This window comes from Agelaius tricolor, unplaced genomic scaffold (genome assembly GCF_023055355.1).
Source record: "Agelaius tricolor isolate 1412-34295 unplaced genomic scaffold, bAgeTri1.0.p SCAF_17, whole genome shotgun sequence".
Taxonomy (NCBI): domain Eukaryota; kingdom Metazoa; phylum Chordata; class Aves; order Passeriformes; family Icteridae; genus Agelaius; species Agelaius tricolor.
The window spans coordinates 10,150,177-10,172,229 of record NW_027269277.1 but is presented as its reverse complement, the minus strand read 5'-3'; the positions used below and the strand labels follow the sequence as shown (position 1 = coordinate 10,172,229).

Sequence of the window (22,053 nt, the reverse complement as noted above, 5' to 3'; positions counted from 1 at the left end):
ACATATTGGCATGCTTATATTGTCAGGTGCTTCTGTATGATAACATTTAAACCTTGCATCTCACCCACAGTACACAGCATTATAACCTGAAACTCGTTTCAGGTTACAAACTACAACACAGAGAGGGACATTTTAGAGTGCAGTGTTTATGACCAAAATTATTCTACTTCAGCAATCAGGCTCCCAAGTTAAAACACTGAGTGATGGAGTTAATTAAGGAGGAGTAGTGCTGTTGCAGCTCTAATGCTGTACATATATAAGTGCTTCTAAAGTGAGGCAAAGTTTGTCAGGAAAGGTAATGTCTTTCAATGCACCAGCTGATACAGCTGCAGAGAAAAAAGTGCTAGCTTTGGGCCCAGAAGCCCTTCTTTTGGCTTGAGTATATTAACAGCTCTATCATCAGAAAAAGCAGAAACATTCCCCCACACACACCTTTAAAAACAACTATATCGGTCTTATTTCAAGAATTGTGCAGAGTAAAACTGACAAGTATACAGTACAAAGACAACAGATGCCAGAATATTTTGAGTCCTGAAAGACATTATTAAATGCATCCCATCCAGAAAGTTGGAAAAGGTGGTTGTGTGATAGTTCCCTAGAGTGAAATCACTGCCTCTTCTTCTCTAATAAGGTCTAACCTCCATTCTTTTGCCTGATAAAATTCTCCCACATCTTTCTGCAGCTGAGTCAAGATATAGTTGTTTACAGAGACCCTTTCAAGAAACTTAGATTTTATTTTTGAAAACTCTGAGATCTCTAGTATTTTTTCACTTTTGTCACATCAGTAATGGAAGTTTTACCAGAAATGGAGCTCAGCAGTGTTACCATCCCGATGTGCAATGATAATGGAAAATTACTGGCAATTGCAGAAGTCTTGATGATGAAAATTCCTTATGCTCACCGTTGCTAAGGGTTTTAAGGCATTAATAGCTGATATCATATGCAGGTAATAAAGTCCACTTATGCTATTTGACTTGTCAAGATTTTCTAGTAGACAGCATTTGTTTCTTAGAAATGAATCGAGAGCGTAGATTAAAATATGGGAAAATCCCAGGGTCATGTTAGCCTACCTAAATAAATATGGACTCCATTAGGAACTTTAGGCAAGATTAGATTTGAGGAAGAAATTCTTCCCTGTGAGGGTGGTGAGGCCCTGGCACAGGGTGCCCAGAGCAGCTGTGGCTGCCCCTGGATCCCTGGAAGTGTCCAAGGCCAGGCTGGATGGGGTTTGGAGCAACCTGGGACAGTGGAAGGTGTCCCTGTCCACAGCAGGGGGCTTGAAACTAGATGATCTTTAAGGTCCCTTCCAGCCCAAACCATTCTATATTTCTAAGCATGCTTAAAAAATAATCACAGAGTGGTTTGTAATTGAGCAGTAGTATACCCACAGAACTTTTAAATAAACTGAATTAAGCTCCCTGAACATATGTTGCTGTTTCGTTCATTAAATAATGGATTGCCAACTAATTCACTCTCTACTGAGACACATCCAATAAATTAAAAAAAAAATCCAAACATACGAAGAAATAATAAATTCAGGAACTGAAAAAATTAAAATATTTCAAAAGCACTACAGGTTAGATGCAAACCTTTTATGGTTCATTGCATTTTAGTATACTCTCTCTGATATACTTCACCTAATAACAGTACAGGCTATTGTAGCCTTGTCAGTAAATGATAAAACAGTTCAATTACCCTGTCTTTTATATGGATCCAGAAAGTATAGTGAAATATATTTCAGAACTGTTAGGAAAATAGTTTTGCCAAGGCTTGGCTAATTTTCAAAACTAACTTTAAATTATATGCTAACTAGTTGATTAAGCTGTTTATTTCCTTTTTGCCAGTCTGTAAAGCAATTTAGCTACATGTTTATGATTACAAAGGCATTTTAGCCTGACTCTTAAGGAAAATGAGTTTATGTTAGAAGAAATATTCAGGGGATAAAAATAACTCTTCAATTTCAAAGGAAAGAGAGAAAGTAGAACTCCTTCATGCTAGCAGAATTTCAAGGCAAGAAATTCTTATTTTCTTATTTCCAGCTGCCATCTCCTCTGCAGTTTCTCTTGGTGTGAGTGCATGAAGTTTGCAAAGTGCCTCAAAGCAGAAGAACTAATCAAATTAACACTTACTGTGTTATTCTTGTAATTGAACAATGAAAGCAAAACCCCGAAAAATAAATACATATTTTAAAAATCAACAGGTAGAAAGAAGTTTGAGTTTGTGAAGTGGATGGGGAATGTGCAAGTTGGAGTAAAAGAAATCACCAGAATGTTGTCTGGATCTTTTCAGGAAACTTTGCAGTTTTAGATGTGTTCTGCTGAAAGGAGAGGACTATTTTTAAAAAATTACTTCTCAGGGGAAAGAATTTATAAATTTTTTAAGCAGTCTCTTTTGTCTGTAAAAAAAATGGGCTAAATGCAGATGAGAAAGCCAGTGATGAAGATCAAGAGGACAATTTCTGGCTTGGTTATTCCTCAGGTGGAAATCTGATTTGAAGTGAATTATTCCAAGTGTAAAGTTTGAGCTGAAATAATGTTATATAGCTACATTTTTAGATAAATGGAAATTTCTATCTCATCAATGGAGAAAATGAAAACAAGTAAGTCTGTCTTTGCATATCATACATAAATGTTTTGATGTACAAGAATTAAAAATATGAACATTATTAGCAGCCATTACAATAAAAGCAGCAGTTGTTAGAGATAGCATTAGGTAAGCCAATTCCTATATCAGTCTCATATATTTTGGAAGTTTGTTTGCTTTAGACATATTATCTTGCATAATATTCCCTTTTAGGTATTTAAATGATTTTGCAGTAAGTTATTTTACATAGTCTGCTGTTTATTTAGAGTCCTGAAGCATCCTAAGTGTGCATATTGAGATTTAATGCTGCTTTATATCCCAAGCAATATTTTTTGTGTTATAAAAATAATGAGCTATAGACTTAGTTTCAAGCAAAATAAAACCAACTCTGCCAAATAAGAAAGTCTGTAAAAACTAATTGGAAACTAGGGCTGATTCTCAGCCTAATGAGTTTGCAGTGCTTCACTGAAATGAGGGTCTGATGAAGACTTTTTAAATCACCAAAATAATCAGGCTCCAGTGTGAGGTTTTCTGTGATGCCAGTAGCTAGATGAAAGGGTGACAAGTGTGATAATTAAAAAGGAATTCCCCCAGGAAATCTGATGTGTTGATGTATTGTGATAAATTGCACTGGGAGATTTAAGGTACCCTCTGAGCCATAGAGACTTTATGGTTCAAAAGCAGAACCAATCTATTGCATGGAACAAACTAAACTCTGTCAGACAATTGTGTGCCATTGATGGGATAGGGACAGGATAGATGAAAGGGGAAGAAGGGAACTAAAAGTTGTGCTGCCATATAGATTATACAGGGTTTTTTTCCCAAATACCTAGAGAAGCAGTGTCACCTTGGCTGCTTGGCATTTACTGCTCAGCTCTTGATGTACCTTGTAGAGTCTAACTGTGTGTCCTGGCAGAAATCAGCATTCTTCTAACAGGACAGTGGCTCAACCATTGAAATGGCTTGTCATGCAAATTATAGGTTGTTTAATAATCCTGCAAATTTTCTGTAGAGAGGGTTTAAAGTTGATACCTTAAGTAAGGAAGTGTAATTGATCAAATACATAAGGATGCTGGACATCAAATATGTGCAAAATCTGGGTAGCTTTCAATTCTAAAATAGCGGGATACAGGATTTACCTAGATTAATTATTATATGAAAGTGCCTTAGCAGATTATTTTGGAGCCCTGGACTGTTGACTCTGGTGATTTAATTTACTGAGGTCTCCAGTTTTCTAATTATGCTTAGAACTGCTTTTCTGGTGTATGCAAACAAATATTACAGCATAAACCTTAGTGCAACTGTAAGAATGCTGCCTTGATAAAAGATCAATGAAATTAAAAGGATTAAGCCTGGGCCAAATCTGTGACAGCTTTGCTTACCACAGCATTGAAAAGCTTATGTGGAGCACTAAACAGCCTTGTTTCTCTAGCTGGGGTAAATTGGGACTGTCACACAGAAAAAGGTGCTTTTTTTTTCCACAAGCCATTCCAGGAAAGGAGGGAATACACTTTCATCTTTTGCCTTGAAGACACATCATGTCATAATATAAAGAAAAGACGTGTTTTAAATGGATGGCAACAGCTCCTTGCAGGGAGTTTTTGCAGGTTCATCAGAGCTTTGCTCCAGCTGGATTTCTGCAAATTTAACTGGACATCTGCTAAGGTGAAAGGGAGAGTGAGGGTGAGTACAGAAATAGGATAAAGCCTCGTTAGACACTGAGGTGAAGTAGCTGGAGGAGTTTCAGGTGAAAAAGTTCACTGATTACTCAATCAGGTAGCAATTTTTACCCCTATCTTCTTTATAAATACCACAGCACTATTGTCCATAGCTGTGTATCTGGCTGTAGTGAGATTCTTTGGAGACTTTGAAGAAGTAGAGAAAGCAAGATTTTGTTGTTCCTTGAAAGTACCATTGCACCATGTTTGTGTCTTCATTGTCCTTTGCAGGAGGGTTGAAGCTCAGTGGCTGAGGCTGAGCCACCCTGAGCCATGTGGCAGCATTTGTTAGCATGGGACAGGAGCCTGTGCAGGTACAACATCCCTTGGAGGTCCTGGGGCCAGCCTGAGGGCCCCATAGGGCAGTGGCAGCCCAGGGAGCAGGGCCTTGGGCACCCACCACAGGCTCAGGCTCCTTCTCAGACTGGTCCAGTGGCTGTGAGCTCCCTGCCAGCTCATCTGCCATAAAACCTTTTCTCTGAGTGTCTGGATGATTCGTGCTTCAGAGACCTTTTCTCAGCTCTGTTTAACAAATGCAGTAACAGACTCCAGAAATGTGTTAACATTATTTTAGGGAAGATGTTTGTTAGGGAGGGTAGGACTTATTCAGTCATTTTCTCTCTCAAATTGAAGAGCAAGACTAATTTTTATGCTGTCTATTTCTTTCAGAGATTTTTTTAAATGAGAATTATACCTTGTAAAATCAGTTGGTATCTGTGATGCTATTCACTGTTAATTTATATGTTCTTTACCTTCATCCCCAAAAAATCCTGACAAATTAGGTGGATGTTATACCACCTTTTTTTTTCTTTTTTGGTTGTTTTTTGGGTTCTGATTGTTTGGCTGTAGTTGAATTACACTGCTGTAGGGTGTGTCTGTATCTGATTGTTTTTGTTTCAATAGACTGTTTTATTTTAAAATATTTCAAATATTGCAGCAACGTTTACGGGAAACAGGGTAAAGAAAGTGATAAAGTACAATGATTTATTCCCAATAATAATGTACCACAGGATCACAGAATGGTTTGGGTTGGAAGGGACTAGTTTCAACCCCGTGTTGTGGGCAGGGATGCATTCCACTAGACCAGGTTGCTCCAAGCCCTGTCCAACCTGGCCTGGAACTCCTACAGGTGTGTGTCACCCAAAACTTCTCTGGGGAACCTGTTCCAGTGCCTAACCACCCTTACAGCAAAGATTTATTTCCTAATACCTCATGGAAATCTGCCCTCCTTCAGTTTAAGACTTCAGTCTCCCCATTCCTTTTTTTAATTCAGATGAACCATTCCTAACCCTAGGCTGATTTACCTGCTAGGCTTAGGGTTAGGGTTACACCTAGGGTTAGGGTTTTTAAAGCAGAAAGCCCCGAGCTCCAGGCACACTGCAGCTGCAAAAGGCATCCCAAGGGAAGTGCAAAACTGCCACAACACGGCTGCCTCCACAGCTTTTTCCTTGGGACCATCCCTAACCCTAGGCTGATTTACCTGGTTAGGGTTACGCCTAGGGTCAGAATGTTTAAAGCAGAAAGCCCTGAGCTTCAGGCACACTGCAGCTGCGAAAGGCAAAACAACATCTAAAGACAGTCTTGATCTTTCTAAAATAATAACCCTCCGTGTGTGTTTGGTTGTCTTTTCCTTGCTGTTTCAGACATGCCTGGTAGCCCTCACAACCAGTTCACCTTCAGGCCGCTGCCGCCGCCGCCTCCGCCGCCTCACGCGTGCACGTGCGCCAGGAAGCCGCCTCCCTCGGCCGACTCGCTGCAGAGGAGATCCATGACCACCCGCAGCCAGCCCAGCCCCGCTGCCCCCACGCCCCCCACCAGCACGCAGGACTCAGTGCACCTTCATAACAGCTGGGTCTTGAACAGCAACATCCCGCTGGAAACCAGGTATGGACCGCGGCTCTGCACAGAGGGGAAAAGACACGAGATGGGGAGGAGGCCTGACATGGACGCAAGCTGGTGCTGTCCTTCAGGACATGCCAATGTGTTTTACTCTGAGCCCATCTCAAGTAGCCACGTGTGGTGGTTTTTGCTTGATTGATCTAGGTCAAAAATACACAAAAAAGCACATTTATGCAAAGTTTTGGAAGATAGCACTTCCTTTAACGTGTGTAGGTTACACTGGCATTTTATGGTTGTGTGCTTTCAGGATTTGTGCTTGTGGGTTTGTCTTGCCCTCCCATATTCTCCCAGGACCATTTTGTAACCAGCAAATAGGAGTTTGGTTTAATCAGTGTACTTTGGAACTTCTGGAGTCATGCAGAGTCAGGAATGGTTGAGGTTTGAAGGGACCTTTGGAGATCATCTAGTCAGGCTGTAGTTTTTCTGTGGATAAGAAAAGACCAGAAACAATACTAAAATTATCTTTTCCTCAATATGTATTTAATACTTTATTGCATAGATAGCCAAATATAATTTTATAATCATTTGGCAATGGAGAAACGATACCAAGATGGACATTGGGTATGGCTGGAAAGGGAGGGTTCAAATTCAGGATCATTCACAATTTACACAAATAATCTGCTCTGAAAAACAATTGAGAGCAAACACATTCTGTATTCAGGCAACTTACTTTTCAGTACCCAAACTCTGCACAATCTCCTTTGTCTTTTTGGCCATAATAAGCTTTTTTTTTCACCTGTGCCTGGTAAGTATTAGCTAATTTGATGGCTTTCAACTACAGCTGTGTTTGCTGACTTGATTTTTAAAACAAGATCTTAATTTTCAGTCTTCTTCCTCTTCATTGTCAACAGAGCACCAGGAGGTTTTAACTATGGTTTCCTTTGGGTTTTGCCATTCTAAAGCACGTAAAGGGCAAGAGTTTGTGAAAGTTGTGTCTGATGAAACAGATAAATTTCTGACATGCACCTAATTGGATCCAGAAAATATAAAGTATTATGCAGGAAATGTTTGGGGGATTTTTAACATACGTCTGATTTTTACATATGCCTGAGACCCAGTTAGCACAATTAATCACTGAAATCTAAATTTTGTTCTTTTATAACAAGGTTGGTTTTATTTTATTACCAAAATTAATCTTAATATATGTCTTTAAACACTTGACTGCTGCTCATCAGAAGTGTCAAGTTTTAGTTCTGCTGTTAAATTGGGATTGAAGAACACGCCAATTCATTCTGAAAGAAAACTTTCCTTATTTGTCTTAAGGACAAATCTCAAAAAGAATCAAGGAGGATGGAAACTTTTCTGCAAAAGTGAACATAAACAACACTTTAGTTCAGCTGATCCGTCTGGAGCTAGAAGCTTTGGCTTACAGTCTTTATAAAGATAAATTTCTCTGTTTCTGGTGTAACAAGCTTATCTATCTATCTGTCTATACTTAATTCTGCAAGCAAGGTGATCTCTGGGTGTTCTGTCCCATTAACTTTTGGTTCTCTTGAATTAAAAGTCAAGTAGATCTTTTTAAGGCTCTGCATCCCTGTTCATGGCATTTCCATCAGACTTCATTGGGGACAATACTTTGCAATTTATTTTTCTTTCGAGTTTGGTTTAAATTTTCTGGTTTCTTACTATTTTTTGCAATTTGAAGCTTCTCTTCAAGGACAAATACAGAGATATGTAGCTATATCTATAATTATATAAAGGGCTGTGCAGTGAAGTAAGAATTCAGACTGGAAAACATCCTTTGGGCTACATGTTAGTCATTCACAGAGCCTGGGAATTTTCCGTGTTCTGACCCTTCAGTGGTTGTTGCAGCTGATTTCATGCCCCCACTGGTCACTCCAGAAGCCTCTGAAGAAGCTGGCTGAAAGGCTGGGTAATCCATAAGGAAAACCTGTGAGTGTGTTTGCCAGAATATATCTGCAGTTTGTGTGCAGACAAGTGCTATAGCAGGGGAACACTGTAATGAGAAACATTTGTGATCACCACTTCCCAGAAGTCTACAGTGCACAGCACAGCCTTAGGGAAAATGAAGGGCTTGCAGCTTGTTTATCCCTCCTTTACCAAGGAATGATTCTGCTAGAATTGAACTGGTGCTTTGGCCTAAGATCTGGATTCCCTTGTTTTCCTTCTCCATTAGTGTTTAGCTGCCCATTAAAAATAATCCTAAAAGTAAAGTGAAACATTTCAATGATATGTTTTGTGCCAGATCTTTAATAATACCAAATCTAGCTAATATCTACATACCTAATATAGCTAAGGAGGTTTTTTTGTTGTTGTTAAATTTAGAACATTGCAATCAAAAAGAAAACTTAGACAGTAATGTATTCCCTACTGTAACAAGTAGGCAAAAATCAGAATACACATGTTCAGCTTTTCTTCCGACTGTATCCCTTGGTAATCCATAAACAGAACATGTGTTTGATGTTATCTCTACTGCCATGGAATATTAGAGAATTTTCAGACAGGAAAAGATTTCCTAAATCTAATCATGTGACTGTAAAACCTATTCACTCTGGACAGACAGAAATGAAGCAACTTTGAGTCTGCTCATAATGTGTCATATTTATGTAAAAGAAAATTCTCTAGTTCTGAAAATATTTTCAATACTCAGATTAAACCTGTTCTCTTATATAATTAGTGTTTGAAACCCTAGGTTAGATGGCAAAGGGCTGCAGTAAAGACATATACTGTGGTACAGTATGTGTCCATATACATATATGTTGTACAGTAAAATGTAGTTACATTTTTATAGAAAAGGGCAAATCAGAAATTTTGTTTTGTGCTTCATCTAGAGGTGTTACACGCACTAATCTGCAAAGCAGTTTTGTCAAGACCTAACTTACTAATGCAACTGTTTAATGATGACAGTGACTTGGAAAGATGAAATTACTTGTTCAAGTTCACACTAAAAGCTAAAATTAAAGTCTGTCTGTGTGTTTTTGCCAAGGCCAGTTCCCTAACTCTGGCAGTTATTCTGATTATAAGCAACCCAAATAAAAATAAGAATTAACAGCTTTAGAACTCCAGAGGACATGTTATGGAACACCTGCTGCTGAGGGAATTGGAGAAGAGTTGTACCTGTAGGAGGTGTAGCAGCTCAAACTGGTGACTGTGCTGCAACCTTCAACGCTGTAATGTGCCCAGAGATGCAAATGCAATCTCCATCTATGCATGCACAGACGGTTTGGGAAAAATAAACATAGCCATTATTAAAATTACTTATGAACATGCAGTAATTTCACTGTCACACAAAGAAATAATTTTTATGTGTTGCCAGAAAATGACTGCAAGGATCTCTCACACCACATAAAAACACAGGAAACATTGACTCTCTTTTTTTAGGATAATGTTACTGGGCTCTCACAAAAATTGATTTTTTCTCTCTCCCCCAGAATAAAGTACTTGCAACCTATTGCCTATTCCCTTCCTTTCCACTAAAATAATTGTTTTATCAGGCTTCATGATACTTTGCTCTAATGCTTCAAATCTTGTGATTTACAGTGTAATACATTGTCATTATCTCTGACAGCCCGATCTGAACATAGCTTACTGCTTTTTATGGAGTAAGTATTAAACCCTGATAACTCCAAGGAATGTTTTTCATTTTCTCCATGTCCTTCTAGTTAACTCAGTATTTGTTTCCATATATTGCTTTCTTACTTTCTTTATTTTTTCCTGCTGTTTTCTATTTATTTTCCCACCTCAGTGAAATCCCCAAAGTAAAATCTAGATGTTAAGTAGGGATTTTTACCTGACATTTTTCTTATCCTCCTTATAGTCTGTTACTGATCCGTCATGGATAAACCATTGGTCACACTTATTTTGATTTAAGTTTTGACATAGATTACCAAAGCATTAGAATTTTTAAGTTTTATGCCTAAATCTCAAAATTTAGCTCATTTTGATTTTGTTTCAAAGTGGAGTTTTTAGTCCTGTTTTGTGCGTCAGTATTTAAGATATTTGCTTGTTCCTTCCTTTTTTAAATCAGATTTCTTCCTAGTTTCTCTAGCCCATTTAGCAGTGTTGGCAGTAAGGTTAATGCTGTGCTGAATGGACTGAAATCTCCCTTCACTGCACTGGCAATGAGCCAAGTCCTGTGGAAAAAGACAGCTTAATTTAAGCAATCTTATCACCATGGTAATAGCTGCTCTAAGGGGACAGTGAGGTACCAGACCATAAACCTGAGATGCAATTATCATTCATTTATATAAAACTTTGAAGTACGAGAATAATAAGAAGAGTATTTGGGGTTCAAGGCAGTTATTATTTTTAGTAAAAATTCAGCAATATTTCAGAGCCCAAAAGTTAGATTATGTCTCTAAACACTTGAAAACATTGAGAGTTTTGGAGTTCAAGAAGTGTATTTGAATCATCATATAGATGGAATCATTCCTTTCTGTGTTACATAGTTATTTGAGGTGTATAGGTATGATTAGCTCTATTTTTTTTTCCTGGAAATAACTTGGTTATACTTCTGTTTGATGTAATTCTGTGCTACTGTTTATCTTTTTAAATCAACCTCATAATTACTTTTTTCTGTTCAGGAAGTACATTGATGGCCTTTCAAATCACAGACACCTGTATATAGTCCCTTTCTGTGTAAGCTGAGTAATTTTAAAAGGAAAAATTATTAAATAAAACTGCATCTAGAAATTCACACTCAGTTCAGTGTGGGCTCTTGGAAGGTTTGATCTTTTTTCTTGGTCTTGGCATTTGAACATCTTGTGCATCTCATGAATCTTGCCTCCAGTGCAGAGACTCAGAAAACTCTTTTTTGTGCCTTGAGATTTTTTCCCAGTTTAAGGTTTCCATAGCAAACAGAGCAGCTTTTAGAGCTCCTGAGGCAGACAGGTGTTAATGATCATAAGCCACCAAACAGGGAGACACTTGCTACCTGAGCAATGCAATTCACTGGGAACTTGCTTGCCAATGGAGCCTTCTCCCCTGTTAAATGACCAGATTTGGGGCTTTCCAATAGTAAATGGAGGAGAGGGCTTCCTTTATGATCTTTTCTTCAAATTATGGTGGTCAGTATTTTCTATTATGATATTTCTCTTGTATTTTCTCATTTTCTACCTAATTAAACAATAAATCAACACATACAGAGGCTGACCATGTTAAAAACAGACACACAGCAAGGGTTTTAAATTAATTCTGAGTCCCATGTGTTTTCAGTGCACAGCACAAAAGATCTGAAAATATTTGTCTTCTGAATTCCAAAAGATAAATTGAAGATTGTCAAGATGACCATGAACTGAAAATAAAAGTTGTAAATATGACCTTAAATTTAATAATGGGAGAAGGAAGCTGTCTTTTATGGAAATAAAAATATAAACATTTGTCAGCTACAATGAAGTGCAACTTTCATGTCAGCAGCAATGGCACTTGAGGGTCCTGCCTTGAGCAGTTTGAGATCCAGTCACTAAGGACAGTAGGGCAATTTAAATTGTTCATGCACTCTGTTGTATTTTTTGTTTGTGAGAAACTCTGGTGTGGACTTCCCTGGAATAGTGGGATATATTTGTGTAAGGGTTTTTAATGGAGACTAAATATAGTAACTTGAATAATCAATTGCAGATACTCCTTGCTCATTATTTTGAATAATGTGATGGTATATAAAGTTATAACTAAGTGTAAAGCTATGCTGTCATTTTATGGCCACCAATGAGCAAACAGCCTTTTAGCTTTCTATGAAATAGTGTCTCATTTTACAAAACCAGAAAAAGACTGAAGCTAAACTTTGAAAGAGAACAATAAATACAGGTTAATACAAAGAGTCTAGGTTGTGAGAAGTGGTCAGAGGCATGCAAACAATTCTACCTTTTCATTTCCAAAAAAATCAGATATGTATGTGTGATGTTAGTATTTTCTGTCTAGCTATTTCTAGGTAAGCTGGTTTCAAAGACTACATGGTATTTATGTAGTTAAGCTGGTTTCAAAGACTAAATATATTTATGTAGTTAATGTGATACATCTCTTGTCAGGTAAACTTTGTCTTATTTTTCACAGTAGCTGTACAGCTTGGATTAGATCATATGCAGGTGAGTGTAGGTACTTGGTAGCAGACTGAAATGCTGGGAACAAAAGTCAGAATATGCATGAATATTCATAGAAGGAAATTGATGGCAAATAGAACTGAGGGACAGCTACTTCATTCACTCATTCCTTTCTTTAAGTCATGCTTCCAACCATAGAATATAGGCAATAAAATTACAATATTGGGATTTTTATCCTTCTTGATTCATGGTTTCAAAGTGCTCTGCAAATATTATGTACTTTATATGACTTTCATAAATATTCTTGTAGTTACTGTTTTTCATATTTTCCACAAAATAATCTTAAAATTTCTTGAGGGGAAAAAAGATAGAGTTAGCCATGAGATTATTCCTTCCTTATATCACAAATTTCTGTGTCGATTGGTTGTTTTACTCAACTGTTGTTTGAGTTGGAGTACTACAGCAAATTTTAAACCACAGAAAGCACTTTTGAGGATTACTGAATTAATGTGGAGATGTCACCATGTATCACAGTAACAAAGCCCATACTGGTATATGCAAGAGTAATTTATGTCCTCAGTGTGGTAATTTTCATTTTATTTTCTTCATTAAATAGCAAATGAAAGCAGAAAGCAGTTGTATTTTGGACAACAGTTCCAATGTAGAAGCTGTTGTTGATTGATTTTGGCACCATCCTATATTTATATAATTATTATCCCAGATTTCTGCCAGACTTTGAAGTTTAGTCACCTGGTTAGCAGGCCTAGCTTGCCTACAGCAAGAGCAGACAAGTGAGCCAGAATCACATCACTTGTTCAGTACTGGGGCAAAAAGAGAGGGACACAGGTTCCTTTTACATCCTTTCACATCCAGGGTCACACTGCTCAGTTTTCAGATGCCTTGTAAAGAAAACATGAGTGAATAAAGGGAAGCAATTCTGTATGAATGATTCAAAATGCAAGTCCAGCTCAAAGAGGAAATTTTAACAAAGTGGTTCTGTTCCCAAAGACAAATCTCTGGATGGAAATCATGGAAAAATACAATTTTAAAATAAATTAGATAAGTAGTTTTCATGGCAATTTCTGTCTTCACCCATGACTATTTTGTTCCCATAGTTCTTGTATACAAAAAGGTGAAACAAAGCCTATAAAATTACAGATCAGGTCTAACTATAAGTCATGTCTTATATTTAGATACAGTTTTCCTGGGTTGTTTTTCAAGATGAGGGTATAGTGTGTATATCTTTGTGATCAAGTGGGAGTCTTGGTTTATATATATATATATATATATATATATATATAAAATAGTTGCCGTGGTTTTATACTGTATAGTTTGTTGAGAGCCATATGGGAGATTTATAAAAAAAATATATTCTGATTTTTATGTAAGTTTAGAAGTGTCCTCTTCTTTCCCTTCCCACTTTGAGTACAGAATAGAATGGATAGAAAACCAGAAGAGAGTGAATTTCTGCTTCTTACTACTGTCACAGGAAATATTAAGTGACTTAAAATGGGCTGGTACCAATGTCTTCTTGTCAGTGTTTGCCAGAGTAAATGGGAAACTGTATGGGTTCCAAGTCCCTTTTGGCTACCATCTCTATATATTTTCTGGCTATGCCAAAAAAACAATCCTTTTTCTGTTTCATTTGCTATGCCTCTTAAAAATTTCCTTTGCACTTCTGTTGACATCTAAAGGAATTACTCAATTAAATATCAGTATAGATATACAATTACATACATGGTATGCAGTTGTAAAATGTAGTTGAAAATAAATTGATCAACTTTAATGATTGAACTGAAGTCTTCCTAGTTTTTCTATCACATAGATTTGCAGCAATTTGTAATGCTGTGGGTAACTACTTCTTGAATGTGAAACATATACAAGTGCAAATGTATTCCTACTTGGTTTATCCAGGAGAAATGCAGACTAATTTTTCGGCCAAGGTACAGCAAGATTTGTGTTTCTAACTTAGCTGTTGGCTCCCTTTCAAGTCTGCTGTTGTTCTTCATTTTTTCTTCTTACAAACTGATGATTTTTAATGGAAATGGAAGGAAAGCATGTTATAGGAACAAATGAAGGTGTGAGCCTACAGATGCTTGGTACAGAGTTGATGCATAAAAAGTTACAGAAGTGATACCAAGCCCTTGACAAAGTTGAGGGACATTTCTACAGTATCAGGATATAAAAATATTTTCTCAGAATTTAATTACAGAATTCTGTGTGAGGTTAATCTGCTTTCTGGCAATAGTATTATGTTATTGCCACATGAATTCAGTTGGAATGTTGCTTCAAGCTTTTATAAGACTTAAATTGCTGTTCCAGATAAGGAGCCAAAAGTACATAAAGAAATATCCTGATGGAGAGGTGTGTAAAGAAATGAACTCTTCTCCAGCCTTCTCCTAGCACTGCCTCTTCTATATGTGAAGTTATTTCTGAGCCTTTAGTATTTATTTATGTATTGGAGTTATCAGTGTAATAATATTAAGTTACTTTCATTTCACCAACAAAAGCCTTACAGATTATGTCCTATATTTCTTTTTTTAAGAGAATATTATTATCTTCTTTATGGATGTTTTTGATGTTTTTGTGAACATTTAGTTTTTCTCCACTTGGAAGAAGTGGTGTTATCAATCACCCTTATAAATGCTCTAATTTTTCTTGTGTTCTCAGTTTACAAAAAAAAAAATCCACCACAGGCCTTAGCTTTTCTCTTAGATCAAATATTAAAGCACACATCAGGCTGCAGTCAAATCTAAACTTTTGAACTGCAGGTTTTATTATTTTGCTCTTTAGAAAGAGAGCCTGATTTTATAGAATTGATAGCAACAGTTTAGCATGTCCTGACTCCTTTGGGAACTGTGGTGTGCTCAGACAGATGAGGAGTCATCTGAGTTTATGAGAACATAGTCACAGTCTGGCTTTGGAAATTTGTCTTTGTGCCACCAGTGTTTTTCAAATTCTATAGAAATGTCTTTGGGTACTCAATATACACTCCCAAAAATTGAAGTTGTAAACAATTGGGTTTTTTAAACGTTTTCTCAGCATTTCACTAGTAGCTCAGTTTCAGTGTGCCATTGCTTCAGAATCTCAGTTTTATTACAAAGAAGAGCAATGTAAATTCTCCTCTGTGTGAATGGACTCATCTGTCCAGAAGAGAGTGACCTGGATCCAGGTTCTGTGCACTCTGCTGCTAATAGAGAAGTGCCTCTGCACATTAGCACTATATCATCAAGCCCTTGTTATAAATTCCTGTGTAAGAGTATGAAATTATTCCTGGCTATTGATTGCAGGTTGTTAGAACTGTAATAATAACAATTTTCTGTTCAGCATTTCCTTCCCTTTACCTCTGATACCTTTGAGCTATGCACCATAAAGGACAATCAATACTGCCAATATCAGACCTTTTTGCTGTAATTTCCAAAAAAATTTAAATGAGAAATTATCAAAAAGTAGGCTTTTATCATTATGTCTTGAACAAGTAAAGCATGCAAAGAACAATTGACTTTTTATATTTGTAGTATTTGTGTATATCTATGTGTATGTATGTATATATGCATACATACTTGTCATATGTATGTGCTTGTATCTAATAACATGTCTTATTTTATGTGGTGATTCTGCTTCTATTTCCCTGAATATCAGTAGGAATTTTGCCATGACATTTTTTCCTTCCAGAAGTCTCAGTGACTGTGTATCTCGTTAACTGCTGACTGAGAAAAAACTTCTCATACTTGCAGAGGCTTTCATGTGTGACAGCAAAGCATTGAATCCAAAATAACCAACTGTGCTCTCGTGGCCTGATAGGAAGGAAGCAGGTTTATATAGTCCTGTAAACAGTTATATTACTTCATTTGAATTTATTATTTTACTGTATATGAGTTTATAATTTTTGGACTAAAATAGAGGTAACATTACAATGTGGAGAGCAATGCCATCTTTCTAATGTGTGCATTTACAGCTGTAGAAGTCAGTGGGAAGGAAAGCTAGAATGTGTTGTCTGATGCACTGCCAGGGTGCTGTACTCAGTCAGGGTCAGATGTCCAGTTTTGTCTGAATGCAGCTCATTTGGATAAATATTCATGAAGCAGAAGTAACTAATATTCAAATTTCATTCTTGTGGTTTAGTCATAAAACTCCTGATACAGAAGCCCTGTAAACTGCAAGGCAAGCTAACCTTTATTCTCATTTGCTTTCTTTTTTATGTAACTAAAGGACTCTTTAAAAGATAAAACTGCTCTGTAATACCTTTTTATTTTCTATAATCTGGCATTTGAAAACCGTAACCTTTCTTTTAAAATTTTATAATAGAAATACATAATGCCATACTCATTACACCATTTTAGCAATTACCATTTCAGGAACATGTATTTACAATATTCTTAAAGTCAAATGTCACAGTATAACAATGTTTCATACTCTTGAGTGTTTGATCCTGCATACATCCCGCTGTGTGTTCGTCAAAGAAATTCTCCCAGCATGGATTGGTTGATCCATTTATACATTCAAAAACTCTTCTTGTGCCTTGCTGAAGGCATAAAGACGTTTGTCATTGGGCAGATTCTGGACCATGTCACTTGCTTTCTCAGCTTGAGACAGAGGAACACCAGGCTGCTCTAAACTCCTTAGGGTGCATGCTGTGGCATGAGTTTTAGAGGTGCACCTGTCAGAAAAGAGGGCACTGAAGAACCTTGCTCCCTTAGATAAAACAAAGGCAAGAAGGACCAAAGAAAGCTGGTGTTTCTAAAAGAATATGTGGTTGGTATGGTCAGCCCTGAAGTAGCCCTTTCTGCCACAATTTCTGAGCACATATCACAGTAAGTTATTGTTTGACATTAAATAACCTTTCTTAAATTCTCTTGGAGAGCCCTTACCAGTCCTAAAAAACCATCCTTCCTCCTATAAAAACTACTCTGTACTTCTGCAGCAGAGCCTGTTCTGCAAGGCACATTTTTTTGTACCTCATTTTTTGTGCTAATGTAAGTCTTCACTGTTTTTTCTTGAAGGCAATCAGTCCTGTAAAGTATGCTGAAATAGGTCTCCAAATGAATTCTTTCTTAGTATGTTTGAGAATCACCGCAGTAGGCAAAAGCATTTGAATAAAAACTACTCTCAGAATTGCTCAATTAAGAGCAGTAAAGCAATTGTGCTCACCTATATAGTAACTACAGTTTCAGAATGGATTATCCTTGTAAATCAGGTGGCTAGTTACTTTTTTTTAAATTTCCTATATTCCATGGTAAAAAATAGGTGTTCACAGTGGCACTGGCTTTAGCATTTTGGGAGTATTCCAGGTGAATCAACCAGTTAGGTGTGGATGGAGGGGATAGTGCTGGCAGCAGTTCCCATGTCTCTGTCACACCTGTGTGAAGGTACATGGGCTGCTCATCTTGGAGGATCCCAGTACTCTACTGAGAAACAACCTTCCCTCAGCATTACTCTGAAACATGGGGAAATTGCTTAGAATTTATTTATGGTGTGTTGTTTCACTAAAACATTGCTGGACATCTTGTGGTATGGTTAAAAAACTTGCAGAGGGTATTCAAATACATATTTTCCTGTCTTTGATATTTTCTGTGGCTGTATGAAGTATGTGCTATACAGTGCTTATATAGTTCCTTTTGCTTTTTACATCACCAAGTGGTTTTACAACATCATTCTTTGTCTTCTCTTTGTAGGCATTTCCTGTTTAAACATGGATCTGGGTCTTCAGCTATCTTCAGCGCAGCCAGTCAGAACTATCCCTTAACATCCAATACTGTTTACTCTCCACCTCCTAGGCCTCTTCCTAGAAGTACCTTTTCCAGACCTGCCTTCACTTTTAACAAACCTTACAGGTGTTGCAACTGGAAGTGCACAGCTCTGAGTGCCACTGCTATCACAGTGACCCTGGCACTGTTGCTCACCTATGTCATCGGTAAGCGCTGACCCTTTCCTCTGCTGAATTATTCTTTCACCTCCTCTGCTCTGTCTTGCTTGCTCTGCACTAATACAAATCATGTCTTACTGGTAGTATTTGCCATTGGTGCTTTTTAAATCCTGGCAGACAAAACACTGGATTGGCTAAAGGTTGAACATAGAATTCTCATTAACTTTCTACTCTGTTAACCTTGATGCTGCCTAACAGAGAAGGAAATATTATTCAAGTTTGCATGTTTGTACTGGCAGAGGACTCCTGCTGATTTTAATTGCTGCGATATTTTCTTAAACGTTTGATTTCCATATTATGCCTTACAACATTGGTTCTCTTAAAGAATTATTTGGAAAGACTGGTAATGTTTAATTGTGTTTTGCCTTGCTACCCTTAGTTAATTTCTTCAGTCTCATCACCATTTAAATCTTACATGATTTTCCTCCTAATTGTTATATCATTTGCTAGAATGACAACTAGCTCTAAAATAATTTTATACCTTGTTGTCTAAGATAGATTTTGGTATCTCTTTATTGAATTTATGTTTAAAAAGTGGGTTACATAGTACCAACTTTGCCATTTTGTTAGCAAAATACATTGGACAGGTTTATCAGAGTAGCAAGAAAGGGCTTCCTCAGGTTTGAGGTTTATTTGGTTTGGTTTTTTTTCTTTTTGGAGGACAGGTGTATTGGAGGTTGCTTGAAGTCAATGTGGTTACAAGTATACAGAAGAGAGCAATTCTTTCTAGTTTCCTACATAACATTTAGCCTGAAATTGAATTATTGCATTTGGGTTTTTAATCTGAATTGAAAATATTAACATTCTGTGTGTAGAATTTAAGAATGTGACTGTGGCTTCTGTAAACAAAGGGAAAACTAATTTCTTTTTGCTATCTCACACACTCTTAGGCTGTTGTTTTAGATGGCAGTTCACAGGTGGCAGGAGCCAGAGTATTCCTGATACCCTGTAGCTTGAATAGGAATAATTCCAGGTTTGCCTGAAAGAGTGCAGTTCATACTTGGTAAAACTCGACAGAAGTACAAGTACAGATACCTCCAAACTGATAAATGGCCACTGATTTTCTATACTCTCTGAATAACTCTGAATCTATAGTGAAAATTACTAAAATTTCAATAATTTCTTATTTCCCACTGAGGTTTTCTTCGGTCCCATAGTGACAAAGTTCTGGTGATTGTCAGCAAGGTGCTCATCAGGAGGGATTTTTTCCTAACATCCTCACCTAATGCATATGGGAAAGCAGATTTGAGCATTTCTGGTGCATGATGATTTGAAAGCACCTGAGGATCTTGTAAGCTCCATTAATTGCAGATTTACATAACAGCTGGTGAGCATATGCCCTCGGTTAGGACAGGCTGTATCATTTTTGCAGCCTCATCTGTTTGCTGCACATTTTATCCCACCCACACCATTTAGATTTTATCTGGATTGAAGCAGTGCCTCTTTCATCCCTGTTTAGATTTCAAGTCTGCCACTGAAATTTCTGTAACTTTCTGGGGATATACTGCTGTATGTCATCACCCTCAGAAGGCTGGAAGCACTCCTTGTCACCAGGAATTAAAGATCTCTGTGTGACGCTCCTGTAGATGTGTCTGTTTGTCATATCTTGGTAACACAAGGATGTAGCATGTTTTCTTTAGTTAAGCAGAAGCAGGTAAAATGGAAATGTATTTGCATTTTATAAATTATTACAATTTCTGTTTATGTTTTCTATGGAAAAAATACAAATTTTTCAACCAGGAGTTCTAATTCAGAAAAATTTTCAGGATGCCATTATTTGCTCTTGTTTTTCCCAGGAATTTTTGAGTTGCAGGTAGTCTTAGTTAGATTATTCCACGTGAATATTCCCTCTGCCCATTTCTGGTTGGTTAACTATTTAAATAAGTTTATGGTCTCTTTTTGTGACTCAGATACCTAAATTCTTTCCCTTTTGCTGGGTTTGAATCATAGCATATAAACTGTTTCCAGAGTTCACTGGCTCTGTAGGCTTGTATATTTACATATCTTTTCACATCAAAAATTTAAATGTGCATGTTTTAAATGAATACAGGCATTCAGACTGTATGTAACACTGAAGTTAAAATTCACTCCCCCAAGTGTTTTCTCTTTGCTCACCATGATTCAGATCACTCACTCCACCAGGTTTTTCTTCAAATCAGAGGAAGTTGTGTCTGAGCAATCACAAAAGATATGGGCCTACATTGTAAAACAAAACTCATTTTAATTTCAGGACCAAACTTGTGATAGCTCAGCAATTGTTACTGGAAAAATAATGGAGACTTCTAAAAGGCAAAATTGTTTTCATCATTGTATTTTTTGGCATAGCCTGCATTAACTTACCATGAACTACAATTTCGGGCCAAATGAGTGTTGATGAAAATTTAACATCAAGCTTTTTCTTCTCCTTATCTAAGAACTTAAATGTTCTTTTTCAAGTATTTTTCATTGCCATTTAATGCTTAAGCTATACATTACTTTTAAAACTATGCCCAATCTCAGCCTCAAGTCAGAGCATCTCCAAAGTCTTAGAGACATGAAGCTTATTCCACATCAAAATTTACAAGTGGCTCTTACATTTGTAATGAGCTGAGACCTGTGCCAGAGTGCTCTAAGCTGTGATTTCTTTCCAATCAAAAGGTAAACTAGCAAAATGATTTTGTTCTTTTATTTTTCATCCTTTCCCTCTTATCAGTGAGACTCAATAGCAAAGCTTTTACATAAGAACATGTAATTCTTCTGTATTTTCTCTCCTTTGAACTACTACTCAGTTAAAAAAATATTATTTCTCCATTAATCCTCTTTTGGCCTATAATTGCTGTGTTTATTATTTTGCCTTTCTGAAATAAATTTGACTATTATATGGACAGTAAGGAAATTATAGAACACCATTGATGGTTGTGTAACAGCAGATTTATCGAAAATCTTTAGTTTATCAAGAAAAACACATATTTTCACTTCAACAGGAGTAATCTCTGTGAATAGGTTCTAAAGTTACTCCAAAAAAACCTTATTTCATAAAGTGAATGTTTGGTCTTCAGACTGTTGGAGGTGTAATTGTAAATTTGTTGAATTACTTTCTATGGAAAAAGTCCTACATATTTTTGTTTTTCATTTTTCTGTATTTCTATGAGTTGAGAAATGTAAATCACGTAAATCTGGGGCAAGGTTGTTGAGTTTGCCCACAAGAGAGGCAGGTGAGCAGTTGGGATGCACCTCAGGGAGGTGATGCTGGTGCCTCTCACCAATGCATGGGGGGGCTGCAGCAGCTCCACCAGCAGTTCCTGGTCTGCCTGAGAGTCTTGCTAAAAAATTCTAGAGTAAATTAGGCAAATGCAAGAGATAGAATAAGAAATACAGTATTTCTTGTGGTTTTTTGCAACAGGACATCATTTCCTTTAAGCCCAGTAGAATGGGTGCTGTGGCTGCTCATTTAGTAGTTATTTTTAGCCCATTAGTGAATAGGATTTTTCTTCCATGATACTTTACCATTTTATCAGCAGCTGATTCTGGACTTGCAAATCACTGGTCGTATTGATCAAAGGTGCAGAGCTCCTACTGCTCCTATTGATTTCAGCAGGTGATGCAAATGTTCAGTGCCTCTGAAAATTGCATCTCATGTTCTTGGATTTAACCATCCCTGACTATGAAATGACTATTTTATATACAAATGAATTCTCAAGTATGAATATGAAGTCGTCCCTATCCTTCATGATATTATCACTATTTATGAGTAGGCACTGGAGGTGGGTGTTGGGTCTTAAATTATATTCACATGAAGGGTAAGGAAATTAAAGCCTCTGTGCTGCCTGACACTGTGACCTGTCATTTCTCACTCCATGTACAAGGGAGAGGAGTGATGGTTTCAACATTGGGAAAGGCCAGACCAAATTTTAAGGACATATGTATCTCAGTGCATGAATTTATAACATTG

At 37.0% G+C, this 22,053-nt stretch overlaps 1 protein-coding gene across 5 annotated transcripts in view; it reads left to right on the top strand.

Moving 5' to 3' along the window:
* The window catches only part of TENM1 (teneurin transmembrane protein 1), a 775,104-nt gene that overhangs the window by 614,039 nt on the left and 139,012 nt on the right, over positions 1 to 22,053 (top strand). For all 5 annotated transcript variants that reach the window (XM_071442431.1, XM_071442433.1, XM_071442434.1 and 2 more), the window contains 2 exons: positions 5,945 to 6,185; positions 17,872 to 18,110. In XM_071442431.1, the coding sequence (XP_071298532.1) occupies positions 5,945 to 6,185; positions 17,872 to 18,110 (480 nt within the window). The remainder of the gene's footprint in view (positions 1 to 5,944; positions 6,186 to 17,871; positions 18,111 to 22,053) is intronic.